Source organism: Budorcas taxicolor, chromosome 3 (assembly GCF_023091745.1).
Source record: "Budorcas taxicolor isolate Tak-1 chromosome 3, Takin1.1, whole genome shotgun sequence".
In the NCBI taxonomy this organism is placed as follows: Eukaryota; Metazoa; Chordata; class Mammalia; order Artiodactyla; family Bovidae; genus Budorcas; species Budorcas taxicolor.
The window spans coordinates 104063146-104085745 of NC_068912.1; the positions used below are offsets into that span (position 1 = coordinate 104063146).

The window sequence follows — 22600 nt, forward strand, 5'->3', positions numbered from 1 at the left end:
CAGTTGTCATCCATCTTTCCAGAAACATAGAGCCAGTTAAAGTTACCCAGAGGAGAAAATGTTGCTGTGCTTGCTTAGAAGATTCAAATAGAATTTTAATATTTAGGTGAAGTGAAAGTCGCTTAGTCATGTCCGATTCTGCGACCCCATGGGCTATACAGTCCATGGATTTCTCCAGGCCAGAATACTGGAGTGGGTCGCCTTTCCCTTCTCCAGGGGATCTTCCCAACCCAGGGATCAAACCCAGGTCTCCCGCATTGCAGGTGGATTCTTTACCAGCTGAGCCACAAGGGAAGTGCAATATTTAGGTAAACTCCTTTTCATTTTGTGCCAAGGCATTGAAGGGAGATTACATATTAAAAACAATCCTTTGAGTAATCCATCAGAGTACAAAAAATTATGTAAGTTTCTATAATTGAATGATTTTATAATCTGAACTAGAGGAAAAGGAATTCAGATTTTTGTGCTATCCACCTTACTGAAGAAAATTAACCTGTTATTGGAATTTAAGGTAGTAAAAGGAAAAATATGAAAGAGTAGTATTGGTATGTAGAGTATATTCTACTTTTCTGAGTGAAGAAAAAAGAAATGAGTATGTATTTGCTTATTGTAAAAAGAAATTTAGGAGTAAAAAACTAGAAATACAGTAAACATAGTTATCTATAGGTATGTATAGAACTGAGGTAGAAGAGAGAGAAGGGAATGAGATTTTGAGTGTACCTTTTTATATAGTTTTGAGTTTTAAAACATCTTAAGTGTTTCACACATTCAAAAACTATATGTAAGGAAACAAAAAAGATTTAAAGAAAATCTTAAAACTGAATAAAAGTAATAGTAGTTGTAACTCAGCTAGTAAATAATCTGCCTGCAGTGCAGCAGACCGTGGTTCTATATCTGGGTTGGGAAGACACCCTGGGGAAAAGATAGGTTACCCACTCCAGTATTCTTGGGTTTCCCTGGTGGCTCAGACCATAAAGAATCTCCTTGCAGTTCAGGAGACCTGGGTTCAATCCCTGGGTTGGGAAGATCCCCTGGGGGAGAGCATGGCAGTGCACTCTAGTATTCTTGCCTGAAGATCCCCATGGACAGAGGAGCCTGGCAGGCTGCAGTCCATGGGGTTCCGAAGAGTCAGACACGACTGAGTGACTAAGCACACAGCACATACACATAGCTGTTATGCAGTCGGTCTTCTGGATTCTCTCTAGACTGAGATCTTGGGTTATTTTCTTAAAATCCTTTGTTCCTAGACTTTTGTGGTCATCTCTTGACCTTGACCTTGATTATTGTGTTCTGGTTTTTCTTGTTGTTGTTCAGTTGCTAAGTTGTGTTCAACTCTGCAGTCCCATGGACTGTAGCACTCCAGGCTTCCCTGTCCTTCCCTATCTCCAGAAGTTTGCTCAGACTCATGTCTGTTGAGTTGATGATGCTGTCCAACCATCTCATCCTCTGTCACCTCCTTCTCCTCCTGCCCTCAGTCTTTTCTAGCATCAGGGTCTTTTCTGATGAGTCAGCTCTTTGCATCAGGTGGCCAAAATATTGGAACTTCTGCTTCAGTATCAGTCCTTCCAATGAATATTCAGGGTCAATGTCCTTTAGGATTGAGTGGTTTGATCTCCTTGCAGTCCAAGGGACTTTCAAGAGTCTCCTCTAATTCTCCTTTAAACCACAGTTCAAAAGCATCAATTCTTCGGCACCCAGCTTTCTTTACAGTCCAACTCTCATATCCATACATAACTACTGGAAAAACCATAACTTTGACTAGATGGACCCATTTGTCAGCAAAGTAATGTCTCTGCTTTTTAATTTGCTGTCTAGGTTGGTCATAGCTTTTCTTCCAAGGAGCAAGCGTCTTTTAATTTCATGGCTGCAGTCTCCATCTGCAGTGATTTGGGAGCCCAAGAAAATAAAGTCTGTCACTGTTTCCATTGTTTCCCCATCTATTTGCCATAAAATGATGGCACCGGATGCCGTGATCTTAGTTTTTTGAATGTTGACTTTTAAGCCAGCTTTTTCATTCTCCTCTTTCACTTTAATCAAGAGACTCTTCAATTCCTCTTTGCTTTCTGCCCTAAGGGCATGTCATCTGCCTAACTGAGATTATTGATATTTCTCCCGGCAGTCTTGATTCCAGCTTGTGCTTCATCCAGCCTGGAGTTTCACATGATGTACTCTGCATATAAGTCAGATAAGCAGGGTGACAGTAGACACCTTAACTCCTTTGTGACAGGATGACAATATACATACTCCTTTTCCAGCTTGGAACCAGTCAATTGGAAGTGGTCAAACTGGAGATGGCAAGATATGAGCATCAACATTTTAGAAATCAGCGAACTAAAATGGACAGGAATGGGCGAATTTAATTCAGGTGACCATTGTATCTACTACTGTGGGCAAGAATCCCTTAGAAGAAATGGAGTAGCCCTCATAGTCAACAAAAGAGTCTGAAATGCAGTACTTGGATGCAGTCTCAAAAATGACAGAATGATCTCTTTGTTTCCAAGGCAAACCATTCAGTATCACAGTATTCCAAGTCTGTGCACCAGCCCCTAATGCCAAAGAAGCTGAAGTTGAACGGTTCTGAAGACCTACAGGACCTTCTAGAACTAACACCAAAAAAAAGATGTCCTCTTTGTCATAGGGGACTGGAATGCAAAAGTAGGAAGTCAGGAGATACCTGGAGTAACAGGCAAGTTTGGCCTTGGAGCACAAAGTGAAGCAGGGCAAAGGCTAATAGAGTTTGGCCAAGAGAATGCGCTGGTCATAGCAGACACCCTCTTGCAATAACACAAGAGAAGACTCTACACATGGACATCACCAGATGGTCAATACTGAAATCAGATTGATTATAATCTTTGCAGCCGAAGATGGAGAAGCTCTATACAGTCAATGAAAACAAGATTGAGAGCTGACTGTGGCTCAGATCATGAACTCCTTATTCCCAAATTCAGACTTAAATTGAAGAAAGTAGAGAAAACCACTAGCCCATTCAGGTATAACCTAAATTAAATGTCTTACGATTACACAGTAGAAGTGACAAACAGATTCAAGGGATTAGATCTGACAGACAGAGTGCCTGAAGAACTATGGACAGAGGTTGATGACATTGTACAGGAGGCAGTGATCAAGACCATCCCCATGAAAAAGAAATGCAAAAAGGCAAAATGGTTGTCTGAGGACGTCTTACAAATAGCTGAGAAAAGAAGAGAAGGTAAAGGCAAAGGAGAAAAGGAAAGATATACCCATCTGAGTGCAGAGTTCCAAAGAATAGCAAGGAGAGATAAGAAAGCCTTCCTCAGTGATCAGTGTGCATTGTAGGATAGAACAAATGACTACAGATATTCGTATTTTGGGAGTACCGGCTCTCACAGTGGGAGAAGAGAAATATATGTGGGAACATGGTGATTGATGGAATTAGAGATGCCAGATTAAACTCAAGTTGAAAATAAAAATCAGTGAGAGTGCTTTTAAAATTCAGATTCCTGGGTCACAAGTCCAGAGATTTTAAATTAGCCATCTTAGAGCCTAGTAATCTGCATTAATATTCATCTCAACTGATTCTAGGGTAAGTAGGCTATACTTTTGAGAAACTGCTTTTGAAGATGTGGTTTTCAAGGCCAAGCAGTTTTCCTTTAACAGTTATTTTAGTTCAGTCGCTCAGTTGTGTCCAACTCTTTGCAACTCCATGGACTGCAGCATGCCAGGCTTCCCTGTCCGTTACCAACTCCTGGAGGATGATGCCATCCAACCATCTCATCTTCTGTCATCCCCTTCTCCTTCTATCTTCAGTCTTTCGGAGCATCAGGGTCTTTTCCAAGGAGTCGGCTCTTCACATCAGGTGGCCAAAGTATTGGAGCTTCAGTTTCAGCATCAGTGCTTCCAGTGAATATTCCAGTTTGATTTTCTTTAGGGTTGACTGGTTTGATCTCCTTGCTGTCCAAAGGACTCTAAAGAGTCTTCTCCAACACCCCAGTTCAAAAGCATCAATTCTTAAGCGCTCAGGTTTCTGTGGTCTAACTGTCACATCCATATGTGACTACTGGAAAAAATCCATCAGTTATTTAACCTGGGCCATTTTTCTCCACCTTTAACTTGGCCATCCTAATTATGTCTGCCTCTGCTCTTTGAGTTTTTTCTCTTAGGGTTGTTAGATGTAGTGTGTCTCCAAGTTGTGAGATCTGAAGTAATCTCTTTTCTCTATTGTGTGCTGTAAATACATGTCACGGCTCTCATAGCTCTCTGGGTGTTTTTATTTTCTGAATATGCTCTTGGTATTTTTTCCAGAAGATTCATGATTCCCATATGAAAAGCATTATATTCCATATTCTGAATTGGTAGAAAAGATGCTTACCCTTATGGAGAATGCTTTTTTGATAGAGAATACAATATAGAGGAGGAAGAACATTAAACAGATCATTGCGTAATGTGAAATGTACATTTTGCCTGACCTAAGCATCTATGAAAGTCAGAAAAGATTTCCTTCAGGAACTAACATTTAAACTAAGAATGAATTGGAGATTGAGGAGACTCAGGTGAAGGGAGTGAAGGAAGGCTGGAGGCCATAACTTTTGTAGTAGGTGGAAAGCCTGCAGGTGAGAGAGAACATTGGAGAGGATGAGGGTAGAGTACAGATAGGATAGATTTAGAGAGAGCAGGGTAGGGTGAGGTCATGAAGACTCTTGGGGAGGCTTTAGGATTGTAGATTGTATCCTAAGGGCAATGGGAATTTACTGAAAGATTTTAATTGAAGCAGTAAAGTCAGATTTGCCTTGTGAGGAAGTAACTGCCTCCTGGGTGGAGAATATTGGAGAGGGGTAAAGAGAGGAACGAAGCTATTGTACTAGTTTTTGGTGTGACTGGTGTCCTAGACTGAGATGGTAACAGAAGAGATGGAATAAAGAAGGTAAATTGAAGGCAGACTTACAAGATTTGGTGACAGATTCGTTTTAGATGGTAAGGAGGAAGGAGTTAAGGAGGCTTGACAGGTGTCTGATTGGAGCAGTTATATGAATAAGCAGGGAAGAGGAAACTGAAAGAAGACCACATTGGAAATAAAGATTGAGTTTAGTTTTAAACATGTTTGGTTGGGGTTTCTGGCGATGTCTAGTAGAATGTTGAAAATTTATGTTAATTTAGGAGAAAGGTCTGTAACAGATGGTTATTGAAGCCATGGCTGTGGATGAGATTGCCTACACAGCAAATGTAGAAATGAAAAAAGAACAGTGGCAGAATCTGGAAGATTTCCAGCTTTTAAGCTTTTAATAGAGGAGGAAGACCCAAGTAGAGATGTGTTCTTCCAAAGCCATTTAGAAAACATGACCATTTTGATTTCATCTTGATGTTTTCTTTCCATCCTGATGTTTTTAGATGGGTAGTTTTTCTGATTAGTTCTTGCTTTCCTTTGTCTTCTTTTGGATTTGGACTGAGTACTTTTTGTGATTTCATTTTATTTTCACTATGATTTTATTAGTTATATCTCTTCCTAAATTTTGTTTTAAGAAGTAATTATTCTAGAATTTACCACCCATATCTTTAACTTATCACACTCTACCTTCATTATACTATTTTATGTATGGAGTGAGAACTTTATAAACCTTATACAGTTGATCCTTGAATAGTCCAGGCAGTGCAGGCTGACTCCTCCACAGTCGAATGTATAATTTTACAGTTGGTTCTCCGTATCCAATGGAGATGGTTCCACATCTGCACATTCAACCAGCCTTGGATTGTATAGTACTGTAGCGTATTGTGGTGGTGGTTTAGTCACCAAGTCACGTCTAACCCTTGGAACTCATGATTGTGGCTCGCCATGCTCCTCTGTCCATGGATTTCTCAGGCAAGAATACTGAAGTGGGTTGCCATTTTCTTCTTCAGGGGATCTTTCTGACCCAGGGATCAAACACATGTCTCCTGTATTGCAGGCGGATTCTTGACTGCTGAGCCGCCAGGAAAGCCCACTATAGTATGTATTTACTGGAAAAAAGTATGTTTAGTGGACCAGTACAATTCAAACCCATATTGTTCAAGGGTCTGCTGTACTTCTGATTCCCCTGAGCCAGCCTTTATGTTGTTGCCATGTTTTCCCTTTACATGTTAAAAACCTCATAATAAGCTGTTATATTTGCTTTAGACAGTCATCTTTTAAAGGCATTACAAATAAGAAAAAGTGATTTTTAAAAATTTGCCTTCATTTTCACAGTTTCTGGAACTTCATTTCTTCTTGTAGTTTCAAGTTTCCATTTGGTATCATACTTCTGCCTGAAGAGCTTCCATCTAACATTGCCAGCCAACTGGTGGTACAAAAAGTGAATTTTTTCAGCTTTTGTGTCTTGCAAAGTATTTTGCCTTCATTTTTGAGAGATATTTTCACTGCATATAGAATTGACTTTTTCTTTTATTATTTTAAAGATGTCGCTTTGTTTTTTTCTAACTTGCACAGTTTTTTGAGACATCTGCTGTAATTCTGATGTTTATTTCTCTGTACATAATCTTTATTTTTTTCTCTTGCTTCCTTCAAGATGTTCATTTTGATTTTCAGCATTTGGGCTATAATGAATATAGGTGTGTGGATTTTTAATTCCTTCTGCTTGATGTTCTCTGAGATTCATGCATCTGTGATTCGATGTGTCCTGTATTATTTTTGGAGGATTCTTGACTGTTACTTCTTCAAATTCTTCTCTGCCCCATTCCTTTTCATTTCTTCTTCTGAGACCCTAATTACATGAATTGTTACACACTTCTTGGATGAACTTTTTTGTATTTGTGCATGTGTACATGCCCACATGCATGTGTGTTAGTTGGGATGATTTCTACTGATCTATCCTCAAGATATCTGAGCCTTTCCCTAGTTGTGTCCCATCTACTGATGAACCATCTAGGGAGTTTTTTTATCTTTGACCATGGTTTTTTTAAACATACTCATGTTACATTTGACCCTTTCTTATAGTTTACACATCTCTGTTGAAATTCCCCATCTTTTAATGCAGTTGTGCACTTTTTCTACTTGTTGCTTGAACCTATAGTTTTCTAAAAGTTCTTGTCTGATATTTCTGACATCTGCATCATTTCTCAGTGGGGTTTTTGCTGATTACTTTATGTTTTGACAGTGGGTTTTTTTCCCCCCTTCTTTTCCATGTCTCTTGCAACTTTTGACAGTTTTAGCTACATGTGTAGAAGAATGGTTGAGATAGAGGTAAATAGCATTTATAACTGTAAATGGACAGTCATCTTTTTTCACAGGCCATTTGTGACAGAGTTGAATTACTCTTACCAGTAGTTGAGCTGGATTTGAGTTTCGTTGTTGGTACCTTTACCTTTAGTATACCAGACTTTACATTCCTCCACCGTAGACCTCTGTTGCCTTGTGCTTGGAGACAGGCTTGGGTACTGTAGACTTTACGTTACTCCACAGTAGACCCCTGTTGCCTTGTGCTTGGAGACAGGCTTGGGTACTGTAGAGCTTACATTCCTCCACAGTAGACCCCTGTTGCCTTGTGCTTGGAGACAGGCTTGGGTACTCTAGAGCTTTCTCAATTTTCCTGCTTCCTCTTTAAGTTTTAGTCGTCTCTGCCCCCCTTGCTACAGATGGGGATCTCCGTGCTTCTGCCCCTCCTCTGTCAGTAGATTATTACTTGTTATTCCTGCCAGGCTTGTGCTAGGGTCTCGTGGTTTTGTGTTCTTTTTTTTGGTCTTGATCCAGACTTAGTCTTACTCAAGCCCTTGGACCTGTTGGGGAGGGGTGTCCGTTTTCAGTGTTTTTTTACCCCCTCAGCGAGATCAGTTATCCTTGTTTATCCAGTTACATTTGGGTGGGAGTTTTGTGCCCCTTTCCAAGCTATAGTCAGCCTCCACCTCAGTGTGGTGTATTGGAGTAGAATCCTGGCCCCAGGGCAGTTTCTGGCCCATTGTTGCCGTTACTGTTCCGTCTTTCAGTCTTGTCCAGCTCCTTGCAAACTCATGGACTGCAGTATGCCAGGCTTCCCTGTTCTTCACTGTCTCCTGGAAATTTTGGAGCATTTCATTAAGAAGAAATGGCCTGTAGGTGTTTTCTTTAAGAATTGAGGCATAGTCCTGCTTATTCATGAAAGATCACCTGTTTCACAGATTCTTCAGGTCTCTGAGTGTATTTTCCGTCTGTCCAAGTTGGTTTTTCTTTCCTGCTGCATTTGAGGAACCTACATGTTCCTGCTGACTTCTGTAACCCATGTCTTCCCATGTGGTTTTCTTTCTTACATATCATAGTGAGAACCTAGTTGGCTTTTATGTACTCTTGTAATGGAGCAGCGGAATTTTTTTATTTACAACTTTTTAAACTCATTAAAAAGTGGTAACATATGTGCCTTGTAGATCATTTGAACATGATAGAAAAGTGAAAAGAAGAAAATAATCTTCACTTATAATTCCATGTAAAATAACTCCTAGCATTTTGCATTCTGCCTTGTTTCTAAGAATAAATAAATTAGCTAATAAATAGATACCAAAATTAAAATCACAATATGCATATAATTTTTTATTTGGTTTTTAACGTTAATCATAGACATCTTCCTGCATCACTAAAAGATCTTACTAAACATTTAAAAAGGGACATATACTCCCTTATTTGGAGTTTCGTAAGATTCACTGGAACTGTCTTTTCCAATAACTATTTCCCTTTGCAGCATTCATAATTTAAAAATCAGAAAGATTTAAATTTGAAGCTCATTTAAAAAGCTTATTCCATTTGTAATGATATGTCACCATATAGAGATATTTAGGTTGCTGATGCTGTTTTTAACGGAGGGTTTTGATTTTTGGATTCCAGTGACCCTATGGCTTTTCTTTTTTAATTTCAGAATTCCATCCGACATAATCTGTCACTGAACAAATGTTTCCTTAAAGTGCCTCGATCCAAGGATGACCCTGGAAAGGTAGGATTCATTTTCTTAAGATAAAATAATTGGATTCCTCATTGTATCTGTTGGCATGTTTGAATCTGAGTTATACCTGTTATATAAAGAAAAAGAATTGTGATGAAAGCTTTAGGACCTTGTCTGGTTCATTGATAAGAAACCTTTGTGAAATAGCAAGTCCTCCATTACCCTGTACTTCCTATTCTACCTCACCTCGCCTTACCCTATGTTAGTTTGTATGCTTCAAGGGAACAGCACACAGGAAGAGATTTCTTTTCAAGCAGTGAGAAGCTAGCTAGCTACTGTAGAGCTGGTCTTCTGTTCCAGGTTGCTGTTTCTAATCTAGTTTTTGTTTGGTTATTTTTTTTAAGTGTTATGTTTTAAATTAAACATGACTTTTGAATTTCTTGTTGGAACCACAATTGATTGTTGCATATAAGAAGTGAATCTGGGTCAGGGGGGAAAGGAGTGAATCTATATGTAATTGACTAGTGGAAGTAATTTTACCCTGAAGTAAAATTTTTCTCTGTTTTATCCTTGTTTTCTTAGTTGTCATTTTTTCCTCTTCATTCCATTTATCTTCTGCCATTGTTGCATTTTTAGTATTTTATCTGCAGAAACGTCCTTTTTTTTTGAGTTTCAAACTTTATCAACTGAATTGTGGCCTGAACTTGGTACTAGTTGTTTGGTTTTTGAAGCTCAGAGTACTTGCTTGGACCATTTTTCCTTGTCATGATAAATTGATAGATTAGGACTTTTGAGGTAGTCTATCTTTTGGCAAGCACGCATTCTTTTTTGGTTGGTTAGACTCCTTGTCCGGAGAAGGCAATGGCACCCCACTCTAGTACTCCCGCCTGGAAAATCCCATGGACGGAGAAGCCTGGTAGGCTGCAGTCCATGGGGTCGCTTAGGGCTGGGCATGACTGAGCGACTTCACTTTCACGTTTCACTTTCATGCGTTGGAGAAGGAAATGCAACCCACTCCAGTGTTCTTGCCTGGAGAATCCCAGGGACGGGGGAGCATGGTGGGCTGCCGTCTATGGTGTCTGGGGTCACACAGAGTCGGACACGACTGAAGCGACTTAGCAGCAGCAGCAGCAGACTCCTTGTCACCTTCTTCAGGCTACTGTCCCTGAAAGAATTTTTCTAAAATGTAAGCCTGATCATGTTATCACCCTGTTTTAAAAAGCATTCTCCAGTGTCCTGGAGGTGTGTCTTACATCCGTTACTATCTTTTCCTTAATCTTCCTTTCTAGCTATGATTTCACCTTATTCAAGATCCATTGTGAGGAACTGCTTGAAGTTTTCCAGACATAGCTTTCATATAGTTTTCTCCTATTGCACAAACTCCCTCTGTTTGTCTTCATACTCCTTGTCTTTTAAGATTGAGCTGCAACATTCCCCTGTGAAGTTTTTTTTGTTTTCACATAGTTCAGTTGAGTTTCTTGTTCCATCTTTTGAGTTCCTGTTACTTTGTCATCACTATAGTAGCTTCTAACTGATTTCTCTATCCTAGGGCTTACTATCTCCAGTGTATAGTAGCCAGCCATCTTTCAAAAATGGTCATATGGTCTATGTTTAATAATCTTCATTGGTTTATTTACTGCCTTTAGGTTGAAGTCTAAATGTGAAGAGGATGGGGATAGTTTGTATATAATTCACTTTTTTAGCCCCAGTTGCTTGCACAGTGACTGGTGGCACTGAGGAGACACTCCTGTTGAATGAATGAATGTAAAGCTGACCCCTGAACAATGCATGGGTTAGAGGCATTGACACTCTGCCAAGTATAATTTATAGTTAGCCCTTGGTCTACATGGTTTCTGTGAATCCACAGTTCCACATCTCCCAGATTCAACCAACTGCAATTATGTAATATTGTATTTAATATTGAAAAGATGTGTGTATAAGTGGACCCGTTCAGTTCAAACCTGTGTTGTTAACTGTATTGTATCCTCTGCTAGACTGTTGACTTCTTGAGGTTAGGACATGGAGTTATTCATCTCAACTGTAAAGCAGGCACTCTCAAATAATGATTGTTTTATGGCATCTTCTATGACCTGCCCCATCAAGTTGATTCTCAATAAGATTGAATAAATTATTGTAATAGTCTTGTTTGACACAATTTACTATTTGTGTTCATAATTCTCTAAGGTTGTGAATAAGAATTGGTAAAAATTTTTCTTAGCTTTAAAGCAGGCTTGTTATAAAAGAAGAGGAATTATAACTTATATTTGCTTCATTTCAATTTCTGGTGAGTAATGAGGGTATATGAATCAGACTAAAAGTCTTCTTAATAGAGTTTCTAGATTATCTGTGTTATTAGAGTTCTATGAAGCTAGTAATTGCAATCAGATTTAATTTTTAAATCATACTTAAATCATTAAAAAATAAAAAACCAACACCCATGAAGCTTAACTATATTATGTACTAAATTTTAACCAGTTGGAGATTTATTTAGTAAATCTTGCGCTGTCAGCTTTTCTTTTGTGCAGAACTCAAAAGCTTTTCTCCACTTTTAATTAAATAATATCATGGGGGTATGGCAGGTGATTAAGTAATACCACGTTATTCTTTGCAATTGTTCTTTTTGAATCAGGATTGTCTTCTTATTATGCAACCAAAACAGTACAGAAATAAATTGAATCCTGGTAGACTAATAAAAACTTTTAACTTTTAGCAGTGGTCTTTTTAAAGTTTCGTTTTTATCAAATACATCATTTGGAAAAGGAAATGGCAACCCACTCCAGTTTTTTGCCTGGAGAATCCCATGGACTGAGGAACCTGGCTAGCTACAGTCCATGGGATTGCAGAGAGTCGGACACGATTGAGCAACTAACACACACAAATACATCATTGTTCTTATTGATTTTAGTCATTGTAGTAAAATCCACATTTGATATGATAAATGTCATACATTTGATAGTATATTTATACTAATAATCATTTTTATTTTCAGTCTCAAGGTGAGATTTAAATACCAGTTCTTAATTGATTTTGGTCAGAAGTAAATGTTGTAAATCTTATCTTATAAAGTAGATTTATATGAATAAAATCATTTTAGTTTTTAATATCAAAATAAGATTTTTTAAAAACTAAGTTCTGTTGCTTAAAACAGTTTGGAAAACGTTAGATTTAGCCCATTTTATAGACGAGGAACTAAGGTCCATAAATGAGGAATGACTCGCCCAAGTTCAGTGTGGAATTAGAACCCAGATGTATTGGCTAGACTTACTTGCAAGTCACAGGAACCTATTACAGACTAACTTAAGGGAGAATATATCTGCAGGAGGGACTGGAGTAGGAGCCAGATTCTTCAGTTATATCACTGGGGATGTCTCTGTATACCTGCTAGTTCTATTAGCTTCTCTCATGGCTTCATTTTTAGCCAAATTCGTGGCAGAGATGGCCGTCAGCAGCTTCTGGCACATATTCACCTAGTTCAGTAACCCTTAGCAGTGCTTGGTGCCCACCCCGCCAAATCCCTGGAGTACAGCAAGCATCTTAGGATGAATGCCCAACAAGGAGACTGCACTTGGTTTCTTGGTTGCTATTACTGGTGCCTTTTCCATTCTACCAGTCAGTCTTCCTTGAAAGGGAAGCCAAAATGTTAGTTAAGTTTTGGTACTTATGAATTGTTTTTTTCTTTTTGTATTACAGTGTTTCCTGGCATTTGAGGAGCTTTTCCAAAACCACCCTCACCACAGTGGGAGAAAACCATTGAGCCAAGGTGGGGTGGGAGTAGTTTTTGGTCTTGGGTAATGGGTGTATTTTAACCCCTTAGGATTTGCAAGCTGCTGCCATGATCCAGATGGGTCCAAGAGGTCGAGTTAGAAGTAGCTCATATAGCTTCTTTCCCATCATTCTGTGGTATATAACTCTGTTCAGTGTATCACCAGAGAGGTGTAGTGACCAACTTAAACTTGAAAAGTTCTTGTTGAATTACAGATGCTTTTATATGACTATTTATTATTGACTCAATCCTTATTTTCTAGTAATTTTTGTCATAAAAGTCCTCAATATTTGATACTCTCCCAAAATACCCTAATGGTCTGAAATCCATTTTTCTTAGTTCCCTGAAACTAAATGCAAACAGCTACTTTATTGCTCTCTTTGAAAAGAAAAACAAAATGAAATTGTATTTTGCATACATAATTTTGCTGCCTTTTTTGGGACAGATTTCTGTTTTCTTTCCCCTGATGACAGCCCTGTTTCTGCATCCTGTAATCTGTCTCTCTCCTTTTTTTAAAAAAAAATTCCTGTCTTTTATCTCCTCGCTTACCATTAGCTTTGTATTTTTGTCTGTTTTTTAATCTAATTTTCGCCAAAAGTCTTCTCATTCTGCAGTTTACACATGCTTCTTTATTTTAGAAGCAAGTATTTTTGCTCACATTATGAAAAGACAAATTGTATAAGCTAAATTTTGTTTTAAAAAAATAGAGTTCTCTTTTTTTGCTTTCCAGCTTAATCTTTTCTCAACCTTGTTTCTTCTTCTCTAACTCAGGAAAATGATACTTTGACTTTAAAGGAGATAAAAGATTACAGAAGGTAGTTTTAGCAGTTGTATAGTTAATAGTAGCAGTGGGCTTTAGGAGAAATGAGATGATAATTAAGACCCCATGAAGGCCACCTGCCAGGCGTGGGAGAGATAACTGCAATGAATTCATTGTAAGAAGAGTTCTTTGTTTCTTGGTTGGTTTTTTTTTACCTGGATTGGGGAGGCTGTAAAATGCTCAACTGCTGTGGAGATTGGGGATCTCCTGGTTTGTAAAGAAACAGCAAACTTACTACTAGAGGGTTAATTTTTTAAAGTTCTGAGATAGTGATTATTTTCTACTCCTATCCTCTGGCATAGTATAGGAGACCATAACATAGTTGACAGATTGCTTTTGTTCAAAGTGTATTCTTTTTTTTGGCCATGTTAGTACTGTTTTGTATTTATTTGTAAATTGTCTTTTATTTATTGGAATCCTGTTTGGGTCATTTCATTTGTAAAGCGTTGTAGAAAAACTGGAAAGGTTTGAGAGAACATAAGATACAGCATTAAGTGATAAACAGTGTTCTTGGAGAATCCCAGGGACAGAGGAGCCTGGTGGGCTTCTGTCTGTGGGGTTGCACAGAGTCGGTCACAACTGACGCGACTTAGCAGCAGCAGCAGCAGTGTTGCGAAAATTATAGGTATGTACCTTGAAGAAGGAAGATAGTATAATTTTAATACTAGCCTTAAAATAGATGCATGATTTTTGTGAGGAAGAAGTTGACCTCTTATCTGTGTCTTTGAATAAAACCAAACACGAAGTGGAATTTAAAGATAGGCAAAAGTTTTGTTGGACACAAATAAGGACGTTATGTTTATTGGAGTGAAAAAAAACCAGGGCTCCTAAGGGAGGCTTTAGAGTTTGCCGCTTTTAAAGCACCTCAAGGAGAGAAGAAATTATCAACCTTCATAGTAGCTTTAACTCATGATAGGTAAGAACACCAATTGAAGACTGAGAAGAGGACTTGATCGGGTTTAGCTGAGGGACCCATCAGAACACAGTTGAGATAGAATGAGGAAGGAATTAAGGGAATTAATGTAAGTACTAACATGAAGTCAGGAGTGAAGAAAATGCGTTGGTACCAAGGGTGCACGTTAAGACAAGAATGGATTATGAATGTAAGACAGTCCCTTAGACAAACCAAGGTTAGAAAGCCCAGAGTAAGTGTTGAGAGGGGCATTCAGAGAGGGTCTGAAAGATTGGGATAGATAGGAGGTGAGGGTCTGATTCAAAGAGATAGCACTGCAGAAACAGAAGTGCTGGCATACAACGCTGACAAGACACTATTAATCAAAGCAGTTTAGTTAGGAACTGCGTTTTATTTGCACGTACAGTATTCTCTGTTCTCTTCTTAGGAGCAGGATATAACATTTTGTTGGTGGTGGTCTCCTTTCCATATCTACTTTTTTAAAAAATAATTTTTTGCCCTCAGATTAATTTTTTAATTGCCCCTTGGTAGTCAGCACCGCCTTGTCCCCCACCCCAAGCCCTGGCAACGACTGATCTATTTTCTGTTCTTATAATTTTGTTTTTTCCAGAAATTCAAATAAGTGGGAGGCCTTTTGAGTCTAGCTTCTTTCACTTAGCATAATGCATTTGAGATCAGTCTTTATTGTTTGGAGTATCAGCAGTTCCATTTTGTTTCATATAGCCCGTATTATGGATTTGCCACAGTTCAGTCACCATTTGAAGAACATCTGGGTTATTGCCAGTCATAAGTTCATTTGAATGTGACGTTTTCTTTTAGACTTAGATACAATAATTGATGAATCTAAGACACAAGACAATGTTGAATTTAACCTGAACTAGTAGCGTATATGTAATAGTTATATTATTATATGTGAGTCACTCAGTTTAGTTCAGTTGCTCAGTCATGTTCGACTCTTTGCGAACCCATGGACTGTAGCACACCAGGCCTCCCTGTCCATCACCAACTCCTGGAGTTTACTCAAACTCATGTCCATTGAGTCAGTGATGCCCTGCAACCATCTCATTCTCTGTCGTCCCCTTCTCCTCCCGCCTTCACTCTTTCCCAGCATCAGGGTCTTTGCAAATGAGTCAGCTCTTCACATCAGGTGGCCAACATATTGGAGTATCAGTTTTAGCATCAGTCCTTCCAATGAATATTCAGGACTGATTTCCTTTAGGAAGGACTGGTTGGATCTCCTTGTAGTGCCGGGGACTCCCAAGAGCCTTCTCCAGCACCACAGTTTAAAAGCATCAATTCTTCAGCATTCAGCTTTCTTTATAGTCTAACTCTGATATCCATACATGACTGCTGGAAAAACCATAGCCTTCACTAGACGGACATTTGTTGGCAAAGTAATGTCTTGACTTTTTAATATGCTTTCTAGGTTGGTCATAACATTTCTTCTAAGGAGTAAGCATCTTTTTATTTCATGGTTGCAGTCACGATCTGCAGTGATTCTGGAGCCCCCCCCAAAATATCTGCCACTGTTTCCCCGTCTGTTTGCCATGAAGTGATGGGACCGGATCCCATGATCTTAGTTTTCTATATGTTGAGCTTGAAGCCAACTTTTCTCACTCTCCTCTTTCACTTTCATCAAGAGGCTGTTTAGTTCTTCTTCACTTTGTGCCATAAGAGTGGTGTCATCTGCATATCTGAGGGTATTGATATTTCTCCCGGCAGTCTTCATTCTAGCTTGTGCTTCATCCAGTCCAGCATTTCTCACGATGCACTCTGTGTATAAGTTAAATGAGCAGGGTGACAATATACAGCCTTGATGTACTCCTTTTCCTATTTGGAACCAGTCTGTTCTTCCACTGCCAGTCCTAACCATTGCTTCCTGACCTGCATACAGATTTCTCAAGAGGCAAATCAGGTGGTCTGGTATTTCCATCTCTTTCAGAATTTTCCACAGTTTATTGTGATCCACACAGTCAAAGGCTTTGGCATAGTCAATAAAGCAGAAATAGATGTTTTTCTGGAAATCTCTTGCTTTTTCCATGATCCAGCGGATGTTGGCAATTTGATCGCTGGTTCCTCTGCGTTTTCTAAAACCAGCTTGAACATCTGGAAGTTCACAGTTCACGTATTGTTGAGACCTGGCTTGGAGAATTTTCAGCATTACTTTACTAGCGTGTGAGATAAGTGCAATTGTGCAGTAGTTTAAGCATTCTTTGGCAATGCCTTTCTTTGGGATTGAAAGCAAAACTGACCTTTTCCAGTCCTGTGGCCACTGCTGAGTTTTCCAAATTTGCTGACATATTGAGTGTGGAACTTTCACAGCATCATCTTTTAGGATTTGAAATAGCTCAACTGGAATTCCATCACCTCCACTAGCTTTGTTCGTAGTGATGCTTCCTAACGCCCACTTGGCTTCACATTCCAGGATGTCTGGCTCTAGCTGAGTGATCACACCATCGTGATTATCTGGGTCATGAAGATCTTTCTCTGTGTATTCTTGCCACGTCTTCTGAATATCTTCTGCTTTTGTTAGGTCCATACCATTTCTGTCCTTTTTTTGAGCCCGTCTTTGCATGAAATGTTCCCTTGGTATCTCTAATTTTCTTGAAGAGATCTCTAGTCTTTCCCATTCTATTGATTTCCTATTTCTTTGCATTGATCGCTGAGGAAGGCTTTCTTATCTCTCCTGCTATTCTTTGGAACTCTGCATTCAAATGGGTATATCTTTCCTTTTCTCCTTTGCTTTTGGCTTCTCTTCTTTTCACAGCTACTTGTAAGGCGTCCTCAGACAGCCATTTTGCTTTTCTGCATTTCTTTTTCTTAGGGATGGTCTTGATCACTGCCTCCTGTACAGTGTCACAAACCTCCCTCCATAGTTCATCAGGCACTCTGTCTATCAGATCTGCTCCCTTAAATCTATTTCTCACTTCCAGTGTATAATGGTAAGGGATTTGATTTAGGTCGTAACCTGAATGCTTTTTGGTTTTCCCTACTTTCTTCAATTTAAGTCTGAATTTTGCAATAAGGAGTTCATGATCTGAGCCACAGACAGCTCCTCGTCTTGTTTTTGCTGTTTAGAGCTTCTCCATCTTTGGCTGCAAAGAATATAATCAGTCTGATTTCAGTGTTGACCATCTGGTGATGTCCATGTGTAGAGTGTTCTTTTGTGTGGTTGGAAGAGGATGTTTGCTATGACCAGTCCATTCTATTGGCAGAACTCTGTTAGCCTTTGCTGTCCTTCATTCTGTATTCCAAGGCCAAATTTGCCTGTTACTCCAGGTGTTTCTTGACTTCCTACTTTTGCATTCCAGTCCCCTATAATAAAAAGGACATCTCTTTTGGGTTTTCTAAAAGGTCTCGTAGGTCTTCTTCGAACTGTTCAACTTCAGCTTCTTCAGCGTTACTGGTTGGGGCATAGACTTGGATTACCGTGATATTGAATCGTTTGCCTTGGAAATGAACAGAGATCATTCTGTCATTTTTGAGATTGCATTCAAGTATTGCGTTTTGAGCTCTTTTGTTGACTACGATGGCTACTCCATTTCTTCTAAGGGATTCTTGCCCACAATAGTAGACGTGATGGTCATCTGAGTTAAATTCACTCATCCCAGTCCATTTTAGTTCGCTGATTCCTAGAATGTTGACATTCACTCTTGCCATCTCCTGTTTGACCACTTCCAATTTGCCTTGATTCGTGGACCTAACATTCCAGTTTCCTATTTAATATTGCTCTTTACAGCATCGGACTTTACTTCCATCACCAGTCACACCCACAACTGGGTGTTGTTTTTGCTTTGGCTCTGTCTATTCATTTTTTCTGGAGTTATTTCTCCATTGATATCCAATAGCTTACTGGGCATATACTGACCTGGGGAATTCATCTTTCAGTGTCCTATTTTTTTGCCTTTTCATACTATTCATGGCGTTCTGAAGGCAAGAATACTGAAGTGGTTTGCCATTCCCTTTTCTAGTGGACCACGTTTTGTTAGACCTCTCCACCATGACCCTTTGGTGGCCCTACTTCATGGCTCATAGTTTCATTGAGTTAGGCAAGGCTGTGGTTCATGTGATCAGATTGGTTAGTTTTCTGTGATTGTGGTTTTCAGTCTGTCTGCCCTCTGATGGAGAAGGATAAGAGGCTTATAGATGCTTCCTGATGGGAGAGACTAACAGAGGGGGAAACTGGATCTTATTCTGATGGGCGGGGCCATGCTCAGTAAATCTTTAATTTTCTGTTGATGGGTGGAGCTGTGTTCCCTCCCTGTTACTTGAAGTGAAGTTGCTCAGTCTGACTCTTTGCAATCCCATGGACTGTAGCCTACCAGGCTCCTCCCTCCATGGGATTCTCTAGGCAAGAGTACTGGAGTGGGTTGCCATTTCCTTCTCCAAGGGAATCTTCCCGACCCACGGATTGAACCCTGGTCTCCCTGTTACTTACCTGGGGCCAAACTATGGTGGAGGTAAGAAAGATAACGGCGACCTCCTTCTAAAGGTCCCATGCAGGCACTGCTGCACTCACTGCCCTCAGCCCTGCAGCAGGCCACCAGCGACCCACCCCTCCGCTGGAGACTCCTGGACACTCACAGGGAAGTCTGGGTCAGTCTCTTTTGGGTCACTGCTCCTTTCTCCTGGGTCCTGGTGCACACAAGGTTCTGTTTGTGCCCTTCAAAAGTCTTATTTCCCAGGTTGTGCAAGTTCTGACAGCCCTGTGGTGGGATTAATGGCGACCTCCTCCAGAGGGCTTATTCCATACCCAAGTCGGCTGCACCCAGAGCCCCGTCCCTGTGGCAGTCCACTGCTGACTGGTACGTCCACAGGAGATGCTAAACACAGTTCTGTCTCAGTCTCTGTGGGTTACAGTAAACATTATATGACTTATATGTGTTATATATTAAAATATATGTGAGCTATCTCTCAGAAATCAATTGTGGTATAGTAAAACCTTATCCACAACTTAATTTCTAAAAGGATTAGGTTAAGGCACTGATGATTTAAGAGCAAGATATAAAAAAAAATAAATAAATAAAAACAAGATATAGCCAGCTATTAATAACAATAGAATATACTGTTTTTAAGTATCCTTATTGTGATCCACACAGTCAAAGGCTTTGGCATAGTCAGTAAAGCAGAAATAGATGTTTTTCTGGAACTCTCTTGCTTTTTCCATGATCCAGCGGATGTTGGCAATTTGATCTCTGGTTCCTCTGCCTTTTCTAAAACCAGCTTGAACATCAGGGAGTTCACGGTTCACGTATTGCTGAATCCTGGCTTGGAGAATTTTGAGCATTACTTTACTAGCATGTGAGATGATTGCAGTTGTGCGGTAGTTTGAGCATTCTTTGGCATTGCCTTTCTTTGGGATTGGAACGAAAACTGACCTTTTCCAGTCCTGTGGCCACTGCTGAGTTTTCCAAATTTGCTGGCATATTGAGTGCAGCACTTTCACAGCATCATCTTTCAGGATTTGAAACAGCTCCATTGGAATTCCATCACCTCCACTAGCTTTATCAAGCCCATCTTTGCATGATATGTTCCCTTGGTATCTACTTTTCTTGAAGAGATCTCTAGTCTTTCCCATTCTGTTCTTTTCCTCTATTTCTTTGCATTGATCACTGAAGAAGGCTTTCTTATCTCTTCTTGCTATTCTTTAGAACTCTGCATTCAGATGCTTATATCTTTCCTTTTCTCCTTTCTCTCTTCTTTTCACAGCTATTTGTAAGGCCTCCTCAGACATCCATTTTGCTTTTTTGCATTTCTTTTCCATGGGGATGGTCTTGATCCCTGTCTCCTGTACAGTGTCACGAACCTCATTCCATAGTTCATCAGGCACTCTGTCTATCAGATCTAGGCCCTTAAATCTATTCCTCACTTCCACTGTATAATCATAAGGGATTTGATTTAGGTCATACCTGAATGGTCTAGCGGTTTTTCCTACTTTCTTCAATTTTAAGTCTGAATTTGGTAATAAGGAGTTCATGATCTGAGCCACAGTCAGCTCTCTGTCTTGTTTTTGTTGACTGTATAGAGCTTCTCCATCTTTGGCTGCAAAGAATATAATCAGTCTGATTTCGGTGTTGACCATCTGGTGATGTCCATGTGTAGAGTCTTCTCTTGTGTTGTTGGACGAGGGTATTTGCTATGACCAGTGCATTTTCTTAGCAAAACTCTATTAGTCTTTGCCCTGCTTCATTCCGCATTCTGAGGCCAAATTTGCCTGTTACTGCAGGTGTTTCTTGACTTCCTACTTTTGCATTCCAGTCCCCTATAATGAAAAGTACATCTCTTTTGAGTGTTAGTTCTAAAAGGTCTTGTAGGTCTTCATAAAACCGTTCAACTTCAGTTTCTTCAGAGTTACTGGTTGGGGCGTAGACTTGGGTAACTGTGAGAAATCTGTATGCAGGTCAGGAAGCAACAGTTAGAACTGGACATGGAACAACAGACTGGTTCCAAATAGGAAAAGGAGTACATCAAGGCTGTATATTGTCACCCTGCTTATTTAACTTCTGTGCAGAGTACATCATGAGAAATGCTGGACTGGAAGAAACACAAGCTGGAATCAAGATTGCCGGAAGAAATATCAATAACCTCAGATATGCAGATGACACCACCCTTATGGCAGAAAGTGAAGAGGAGCTAAAAAGCCTCTTGATGAAAGTGAAAGAGGAGAGTGAAAAAGTTGGCTTAAAGCTCAACATTCAGAAAACAAAGATCATGGCATCTGGTCCCATCACTTCATGGGAAATAGATGGGGAAACAGTAGAAACAGTGTCAGACTATTTTTTGGGGCTCCAAAATCACTGCAGATGGTGACTGCAGCCATGAAATTAAAAGATGCTTACTCCTTGGAAGGAAAGTTATGACCAACCTAGATAGTATATTCAGAAGCAGAGACATTTCTTTGCTGACTAAGGTCTGTCTAGTCAAGGATATGGTTTTTCCTGTGGTCATGTATGGATGTGAGAGTTGGACTGTGAAGAAGGCTGAGCGCCAAAGAATTGATGGTTTTGAACTGTGGTGTTGGAGAAGACTCTTGAGAGTCCCTTGGAGTGCAAGGAGATCCAACCAGTCCATTCTGAAGGAGATCAGCCCTGGGATTTCTTTGGAAGGAATGATGCTAAAGCTGAAACTCCAGTACTTTGGCCACTTCATGTGAAGAGTTGACTCATTGAAAAGACTCTGATGCTGGGAGGGATTGGGGGCAGGAGGAGAGGGGGTCGACAGAGGATGAGATGGCTGGATGGCATCACGGACTCGATGGATGTGAGTCTGAGTGAACTCTGGGAGTTGGTGATGGACAGGGAGGGCTGGCGTGCTGCGATTCATGGGGTCGCCAAGAGTCGGACACGACTGAGCGACTGAACTAAACTGAACTGAAGTATCCTTAACACTTAGAGAAACCATTTGCTATACTACAATCAGTATGCTAATTACATATTATTTTTAATCTGTTAAAAGTGAATTTCTTAATAATCTTTTCTGAACAGCACTTAGATTTATTTGATGATCAGGTTAAAAGGAATAGAAGACTGTATTTGTTTAGTTAGAATGTTCCAGAGACCTGAGCTGGCATTGAAATAATTTTTGTCCATACATTCACTCAGCCAGTTAGCCAGCCAAGCTTTCTTCCTTTGAGTGCCTACTATGTGTTTGACTGTTGATAGCCTATTTTTATTGTCTGAGTAGAGTGATTATTTAACTTCTTGCCCAAATTAAAATCTTGTGAGAATGAAAGGGCTTTTTTCTTAATTGTGTTTAGTAAATAGGTATAACCTCAGACTGAAACTGGGCAGGTTGTTCATGTAGCTGTCTATGTGATCCATGCAGATGCTGTGCCGCAGTGTGTGGGCAGCTACGCAGGAGCAGCATCCTAGGAGGATGGAGGGCTTAAAAAAAAAAAAATTAAAGTTGGATTAAACTGGGATAGGAAAAAACACTGAGACACATGGTGTGAAGGCAAAGAAAGGGACAAAAAGGATTCAGTACTATGTCTGAGCCTCTTGAAATGGTGTGCATTGAGAGCAAAGGAAGAGCAGAAAACAGTCTGTGATGATTCAGTTTACCAATATCTACATGGTAATATAGTAAAACACAGAAGTTACAGATTTGGCCATTTGGGATGGCTATTATTTATGATAGGGACTGCTTTCCCCAGGAATATGAGATTGATATTAACTTGTATTTATTTATATTTAATCAGATAATGGCATTGTTATTAGTCTTTTAATCTGAGGGCTATTAAAGAATGGTCATAT

The 22600-nt window shown here is 39.7% G+C and overlaps 1 protein-coding gene across 2 annotated transcripts in view; it reads left to right on the forward strand.

The window, feature by feature from the left end:
• FOXJ3 (forkhead box J3) overlaps positions 1 to 22600 on the forward strand; it is a 149231-nt gene that overhangs the window by 52448 nt on the left and 74183 nt on the right. For both annotated transcript variants that reach the window (XM_052637053.1, XM_052637054.1), the window contains exon 4: positions 8829 to 8903. In XM_052637053.1, the coding sequence (XP_052493013.1) occupies positions 8829 to 8903 (75 nt within the window). The remainder of the gene's footprint in view (positions 1 to 8828; positions 8904 to 22600) is intronic.